The sequence below is a fragment of the Onychostoma macrolepis genome, chromosome 15, assembly GCF_012432095.1.
Source record: "Onychostoma macrolepis isolate SWU-2019 chromosome 15, ASM1243209v1, whole genome shotgun sequence".
NCBI classification, from domain to species: Eukaryota; Metazoa; Chordata; class Actinopteri; order Cypriniformes; family Cyprinidae; genus Onychostoma; species Onychostoma macrolepis.
In genome coordinates, this window is record NC_081169.1 from 12737603 (window position 1) to 12746059 (window position 8457).

Consider the following 8457-nt stretch of genomic DNA (forward strand, 5'->3'; position numbering starts at 1 on the left):
GATGGGAGTTATTTTTGCATTACTCTGGGAAGAGGAGTTCTCATAAATGTAAATTATGAGTTTTTGGACTCCCATCAGTCATATCTTGCGCAGGTCTGTGCCAGAGGCATTATGGGGCAGGTTTGCACAGATGAGATACCAGTATAATTATCTGCTTGCTCTGTTGTTTTCCTCTTGACCTTGTTTGAGAGAGAGAGAGAGACATTCTTTCTATGGTTGTAGACACAGTTTCTGTTACATATACACATGCTGTCGGGAAAATAATAAAGGTGTTACATTCTACTGTTGCTGTTTGTCTTGTATGTAGTCTATGTATGTAATAGTCATTTCTATCTTAATCTAAAATCTTTTATATGCTCACCTTTCGTGTCGTTTTTAACCTGTGTTCTTTTCTTTTGTGGAACTTAAAGATATATTTCACAGAATGCCCATCTGCTTTTCGTAGAATCACAATAAAAAGAAGCTACAGGGCTACCAGAATGACAAAACAATAGTCATAACAGTTATTTATATGACTTGAGTGCTGTTTCAAGTCTTCAGAAGTTGTACAATAGCTTTAAGACTGGTATTTAAGATGTTACACACTGAAAAGCTCGACATTTGACCTCGCTCTACTTAGCAACTTCGTGAGAGTTCACGAGAGATGACTGATCCGGCTTCTCAAGTGACTCACTGACTCATTGATCCGGACACAGCTGGAGGGGAAGAGTTTCAGAGATTGATGGCTTTTTCTCTGTTCCTCATTCAAAGCTGTTATGTGACTTCTAACTTATACGTCTATCTATCGATCTGGTTTTCATTTAAGTTTTAGTAATTTTGTTATGTCAGCTTTAACTAAAGTTAGAATTTCAAGTTACCGTTTCTAATGTTTATATCAATATCTAATATTATTAAATTTTTTATTTCATTTAACAACGAATTTTGTTAACATTTTTTCAATAGGTTTCATTACTTTATTTACATTTACATTTACATTTAGTCATTTTGCAGACGCTTTTATCCAAAGCGACTTACAATTTGGACTTTATAACTTTATAGTTAATGCATAAACTAACATTAACAATTTGTTATGGTATTCATTAATCTTTGTTAATGCTTGTTAATAAACATATGACAGATACATCTTTTGATTGTAAGAATGTATTAGTACATACTGAAATTAACTGGAACGGATGGAAAAGAGCAACTAGTCCATTCTTCAAAATTTCTCTTTTTGCGTTCCACAGTAGAATAATAAAATAAAATTCTACAGATTTGTAAAGACATGAGGGAGAGTAAAGGTCTACAGAATTATCATTTTTGAAGCTCCAATTATTTTGTAGTGATGCCAGAGGAATAATTTTGTGTGTGTGTGTGAACATTTATAACACTTAAATAATCTAGAGAATCTTTTTTTCTGTTACCGTTTCCATTTTACCTTTCATCCAATGGAAAAGTTCCATGGATGTCAAAAATTCTTCATGAAACAGATGCGTGTAAAGAACCTTTTTTTTTTTTAAGAGTGAAAACTATCACTTGACAAATTCCACCGGCAATAGATAAGAATCACTTTTACTGTAAGCAACAGCAGCCTTCTATTGAAAGATGTGTGGGGTGTGTCTAAACACGCATGTATTCTACCAACCCTGAGAACACACACACTTTGAAGCGATGCCAGCGCTGTCAGACTGTGTTTCTTATATTCCTTCAAGCATGATCTGCTGGAAGGTAAACACAGTGCTGAGTGAAATGCCCTTTGCCCTGAGGGCCACAAGTTAACGCCTCTTAGCTTCTCACGCACATCTTTCTCTGCATTCCCCAGCTCTCTTTCTGCAAAGTCACATCACACACTGCCTATTAAAAGGCTGTATGAAATTCCGGTTACTGGATATAAAGACAGCAGGTGCGATCCACTGAAAGACTTGCACTTGCATCAAGAAAGAAAATATTGATTTTAATCACACCATTGCTAGTGAATGGTGTGCTTGAAATTAAACATGAAGAATGGGGCTAGGATTTGAATTATTAAAATATAATCCATTGTTCTTCTTACTCTGAAAATATTTAACACACACTCATGTATTTTGGGGGAAAGACATATTATTCAAAGATAATGTGAATATATTCTTCCACTAGTATGTTACAGCTTGTATAATACTTTTTTTTCATCTTCAGAGTTAAAAAGCAATAGACAGTTAAATATCTAACAAAAATAGAGATGTTTGCAATTATTTGCAATGAGTGTACTGCTTGCTTTCTCTCTTATGATTATGTATCAGACAGACTCTATGGATTAACAATAAGATTGCTTTAAACGAGAGGACGGGTCTCAAGACACCCCAATTAAAAACGAATAAATAATATATTCAAATATGACCTCTTCATGTACAGGATGACGTTACACCATTCAGTTTAGGTGGAATAATTAAAAGAAAAAAAAAAAGAAAAAATGAACGGGGCCATCTTGTGATCCCCGGGGCCAGTAAACTTGTCCCAGCTATTATCACATTTAAAACAAACAAACAAAAAAAAAAATATATATATTACACTAAAAAAATACAAAATTAAAAATGAATGCAAAACGTTAAAATATATTTCATTATTTCATAATATTATTAATTATTTAATTATGTATTTTATCAGTTTAGTTCACGCAAATTTGAGAAACTGAAAAAACACTGAAACAGAGTTTAAACAAGAATGGAATTTCGCCATATTAAAAATGACTATTTAAATGGAATTCTGCTGAATTAAAGACTTCTCGTTTGGAGACTTAATTAGCTGATATCTGATTAGCTTTTTGAAGTCGTGAATTATCACGTGGAAAAAAGGCAGAAATTTCTTATTAGCATGCGTGATTTTTAAACACTGCGTTCATCTACACTAAACATTCTAGAAAAAAGCACTGTAGAAATAATTTACACTTACAAATTCACGATAAATAGTAATATCTAGTAATAATAATAGTAATAACTTCGACATATCATTTTTTTTTTTTTTTTTTTTTTTACAGTGTATTAGTATAAGAGCAAATCATATTTTAGGATCGATTTTTACAGAAACATATTGTAAATTAGAGGTTCACACATTTCTCCTGCAACTGCATGTTTTACTATTAACAGTTAATTGTAATACAGTATGTAGACTGTGAGCGCTGTGATCTAAACTGAAATAAAGCGGCTGGTGTTCTCTCACCAAAAATAACAGCACGAGCGCTGCCTGCCGTCTCATTTATTCCTTTGATGCCATCGTGAGGCCACATCACACATTACAGCCAGCCACATGTCTAACCTGCTACAAGTTTGATGGAGAAATCATAATTATAATGGATTATATAGAATCAATAGCTTGTTAAACGAGTAGCAGTTTGCCGTCGATTTTCTGCTCAAAGCCGAAAAGTATTGTAAGCATGTTAGCCTGAGTATTGAAAATGTAAATAATAATAATAAAAAATATAACAATTAAAATTATACTCTAATAATAAATACAATATACTTTAATAATGCAATAAATTGATCACCCTTTCTTACAAAAGCTTTATCAAATGGAAAGAAGATAAATAAAAATTTAAATTTCCAACAGCTGAGAAGTATGTAAGTTTGAATTTAAAAGGAATAAAATGTTTTAAAAATGTTTTTGACAGATTTCTACTATTTATAATGGAATTTCATTGATCGGTTTGTTTTTAAATGCCTTGTAAAAATTATTATTATTATTTTTTTTCTCCCAGTGGTGTTTATTTTGATAAACTGTTCTTTTTTTCTGAACAATCATTATCATGTGTGTATGAAGCAAGTGCAATAATTAGTCATCACAATATTCATAAAATATTTAAGAATCATTTATTGACATTTTAATCAACCAAAAATAAGAATTACTGCACAATATAATTTGTATTTATTAATCAAGTGTTGGTAGATTCTGAAACACATTAGAACCTGCAGAAATAAATGCATTCAGATTTGCTACGCTAGTCTGTTTTCAGAGGCACAGTATACTACTGTAGTAATGTGCACCTGTTCAGATAAGTTGAAATCATTCAAATTCTTTAGAATTTTAAGTCCTGTAGCAAACGACAGTGATTGTTTTCCGCAAACCTGCATAAAAACAATCTATATCTCATACTGATTACATTCTAAATCAAAAAGAAAAAAACAAAGCACATTTTTTTTTTTTTTTTTTTTTAAAGCACTATGTTAATGAGAATAAAACAAATGGGCAAAATAAAAATTCTACATATTGTCATAATGCACAAAAGCATTCATTTCATATTTTGGGTCATGCAATAAATTGTAACCCATCATGCTTTTCAATGTATTAGACATGCATTCCATACCTGAGCCAAAAAAATCTGTCATTAATATGCTATAAACCTTCATGTATAATATATTTTAAAGCAATTTAATTATAACTGCAAAAGCTGTTTCTCCTGTATTCTAAATATAATTACATGAGATATTTCACAAATAAAGGAGAAATAGAAGAAAATACATGAAAATATAAAGCAAAAGAGACAGGTGACATTAGGTAGTGACATTATACATCGCAGTGCTTTGCATTATTACAATAGTAAGAATTCTGACCATGTCGCTACATTATTACAAATTCTGATTTTTCATGATAAATAAAGAACGGAGCAAGCCTGTACAGAATATCTTTCAATAAAAGTAGCACAGATTGTGTTCACTAAAACAAACCAGTAGGGTTAAAGAAAGAAATTCAGTCAAATCTTGAGATGGGCAGCTTTTCATTAAATATATCACTGTAAATTGAAATACCAAGCTAGGTCATTAGAATGTATTCAAGGCTATCATCACAGTGCTTCAGATATTATGCTCTCAGTGTCATGAAACCATGCGGCTTTCGCTTTGGAAAAACACAACCATTTTAATACATGAGCTCTTGTTTTTTTGTTTTTTTTTACTAACTATTTAGAGCATAAAAACATGCTGTCAGAGCCTGGTATAAGTGAAATGCTGGTAAAAGACGGTTTAGGCACTGGAATCCTCTTTTAAGCGCTGACTGCGAGCCTTGTAGACTTCAATCAGGAGATCTTTCACATACTGAATCTCTCTCTCTACAGATTCTGCTTTGTCCCGAAGTTCTCTGTTCCGCCCTTCCAAACCATGAAGCTCCTCCTCCAAACAGTCCTGCTCCGCCCTCTTACGCTGACGGTACCTATTGTTTTTTAGCAACATTTGTGGAATAAAATAACATGGTTCAGCTTTTCTGCTGGTTTGAAGCAAACATGCTTGCTTTTTATTAACTCATGCAATATTCTAGCACTTTCATTTGACTGAGTCACCAAAAACAAAGTGGGTACAGTACCTGTGGGCAGCAGACTTGTTCTGATCCCTCTTCTTCTGCTTGCGTTCTCCATGGTTTCTCTCCAAGGAACCTACTTTAACATCTGGCTTAAACACACACTGACTTTCCCGTGACCTTTGTAGTGGTTTCTGAATGGGCAACTCCAAAGAGGACCCAACACTGTCTCCGGACAGACATTCAAAGCTTTGATCCCCAAGGCATTCGTGGTGCAAGTAGTCATTATTCTGGATATCAACAGCCCCAGTTCTGATTGGCTGATCGATTTCATTCATGAAGCCGTGATATGGCTCTAAATTGGCAGTAATCTGATGAAAGTAGCACTCGGCTACATCAGATTGTTTATATGGTGGACAGCTCTCGCTCTCGGCGCACTGCAAAATGGGCATGGAAATCCCGTCGTGGCCGAGCATCTTCATCCCGTGGCTGTGGCCCTCCCGCCTGTGGTGGGGCTCCAGGGACCCGCCGAGATCATAACTTCTCATCATCTCTGCTCGGTAAAACACGTCTTCCGTAAAGCAACTTTTTTCTTCTTCCTTCAATAGTATGGCACATTCTCGAACCTTCTTTGCGCTCGCGTGGCTCTTTCCGTAGGATTTGTCGACAGAGCACTGGTCAAAAGCCAGCTCTGCATAACCTGAATGAGTCCCTTTGAAAGTCCACGTTTCCTTCTCGAACACCTCGACATCCTTACATCCGTTCGCTGATATTCTTTGGCTGTTGCAGTGTGTCCGAATATAGCTGTAGGGGCCGGGTCGAGACACTTTCGGTCGGCTCATGGAGCCCCCACAGAAGCCTCGCAGGTCGAGATCTCCAGTTGCTAGGGAAACCAGCCTGGGATTTGTTTCAGATTGGTTTACATTGTACGAAGCGCAGGGTAACTGATAGTATGACTGCGTAGCCATAGCTTGTAAGCTTTTGTCACATTTTTGCCATTTCTCCAATTTCGTAGGTGCCGATTCATACAGGTAATAATCCTCCAGTTGAGCCAGTTCTTCTTTAAGAAGAGTGGTCATAACCTCCAAGTCGGAGGGCATTTGGACATCATGCTCCAGAGGTGAAGGTGGGATAGAGGAACCAGGAGAGGATTCCGTGGAAGCTGAGTTTGGGTAAGCGTCAAAAGTTTTTGTCATCCAATCTGTAGAGAAAAAACAACCCAATTAATTCAATAAAAGAATTATATGAACACATAGATTAAATATTTTCAACATGCAAGGTTGCGCAAATGGTCTATGAACAGCTATGTATTTTCTCTTAAACTATGCAAGTAGCAATACATAAAAAAAAAAAAAGATGAAACAATGTGGATCACCAAAATATTTGCTTTACTTACTGTACGCCATTAACACATACGCTGCAGTGCGGTTCCCACCAACAATCGGACAAAATAAAAGTGTCGTACTGCTTACCAATTTAGTCCTACGTCTGTGCAGACTCCTCCCTCCACCTATGATTGGCCTTCGTTAGCCAGTAGGAAAGAGGGAGCTCTTAAGCCGGCTGTGCAAATGAGGGGAGTCTTCCTGGGAATAATCTATGCCACCACAATTTGCTGTATTCCGGTTGAAATGGTGAATTGCGTACAATGCATGAGAGTCGAAGAAATGCCACATACAGGAAAGAGATGCGAAAAACTGAAACCTATATGAAAAAAAAAATAAAAAAATAAAAAATTACAAAAAAAAATGAAATTGTTAATTCCGCATTCCAGGTGTCAAAAATTTAAATAAAAACACAAGCTCAAACATTTCATTTTATGGAATTTCACTTTTTTAATTTTTTTTTTTTAAATTGACTAAATTAATAGGATGGAGTGCAATATGTTCTAATAATTTAAATTAAAAATAAATCTAAACATTTAAATCTGAATTTGACCTTTTGTTAGAGCTCATTTGTTATTCTGTAATATGATACCTCTAGTCAAGTTCAGTGCCAAATGTGAAAAAAAGGTTAGAATAAAGTCTTAAAATATTGACTACAAAAATGTTTTTTATAGTTTAAAATAAAAAAGTCTGTACTGTAGTTTATAATGTAAGTAAATGTAATTTAAAACTATAAAACGATATTGTGTTTTATAAACCCACTCAAAGGCATCAAAAGTGCCTAAAAATAGAGCATTACACTGTATTATTCAAAATGAAGCTTGTTAACAGTACAGAAAATATGTAGAAACTCAGTTAAGCAATTTTAAGGGCACTTTCAAAACAAAACGTCACGATTAAACCCTATCTCTATAAATTTCTGCAGGTTATTCTTGTAGTTCAGAAACTCTGAAAACTAGTTAAACTGAGATATACACTGTCACAGGAAGTTGCAGCTCATATAAAAGTCTGAATGGAAGTTGACACTTACTCCATCGTGCTGAGGTGATCCGGACTGAAGAGCATCTGTGAGCACAGTAAACCGCAGTGGAAGAGCTCACGTTTTCAATTTAGTAGAACATTGTCTCACTCTTCTTCATTTGATGTCGAGACTGATCGGTTACACGATAAATCGTTCAAAAGTTTTGGAGAACAGAGGAGTATCACGTCAAACCAAACAGTAACCGCATCACATGAGCTCGTATCCATCCGCCGCCGCGCCCCTCAGCACAGAGTCCAAACTAACGGAGCAAGTTCAATCCGAACTTCAACCTCGAGTCCATATATCAGTCGGCAAAACTCTGTGATGTCCCGCTTGATCTCGATTAAAGTTCACTACGTTCGCGTTGTAGAAATGCATTTCCTTTTTGAAATGTAGAGCATAAGTAAATTCTGATGATTATTAAAGTGGGTCCAGATTGCCAAAACAAGCTTGGGTGTATATCGAAGCACAAATCTAAGCACAGAAACCCTTGTAAAGCACTATTTAACCACATGCGACGAGGAAGGACACTATATTACACTATGGAGATGTAACTCTTGTTGCAGCCCTGTTGCATCAGACCTGCTGGAATGTTGCCCGAGTTGAAACTTTGTTGCCACATTTGTCCTGATCCGTTTATGCTTTGGACATGTATAATGAGGTTTCATCTTTAAGACCATTGTTTGCAAACGGGGAAAAAAGTCAAGACTTTTGCTGTAAAAACACCCATTAGCTTGTTTTGATTCGCACCACACTTCCACCTCTGTATAAAGGAGACCGGGGCTAGTTGTCACACTGAGAAGTTGTCACAAA

General features: G+C 35.4%; 1 protein-coding gene across 1 annotated transcript; it reads right to left on the reverse strand.

Annotated features, from left to right (window-relative positions):
- Positions 1-3802: 3802 nt before the first annotated feature.
- Positions 3803-8164, reverse strand: atf5b (activating transcription factor 5b). The gene is made up of 4 exons (XM_058799082.1): positions 7654-8164; positions 6714-6942; positions 5308-6442; positions 3803-5157 (listed from the first exon to the last, which is right to left on the reverse strand). The coding sequence occupies exons 3-4, from the start codon at positions 6435-6437 to the stop codon at positions 4971-4973; spliced, it is 1317 nt and encodes a 438-aa protein (XP_058655065.1). The 5' UTR covers positions 6438-6442; positions 6714-6942; positions 7654-8164; the 3' UTR covers positions 3803-4970.
- Between the last annotated feature and the right edge of the window lie 293 nt (positions 8165-8457).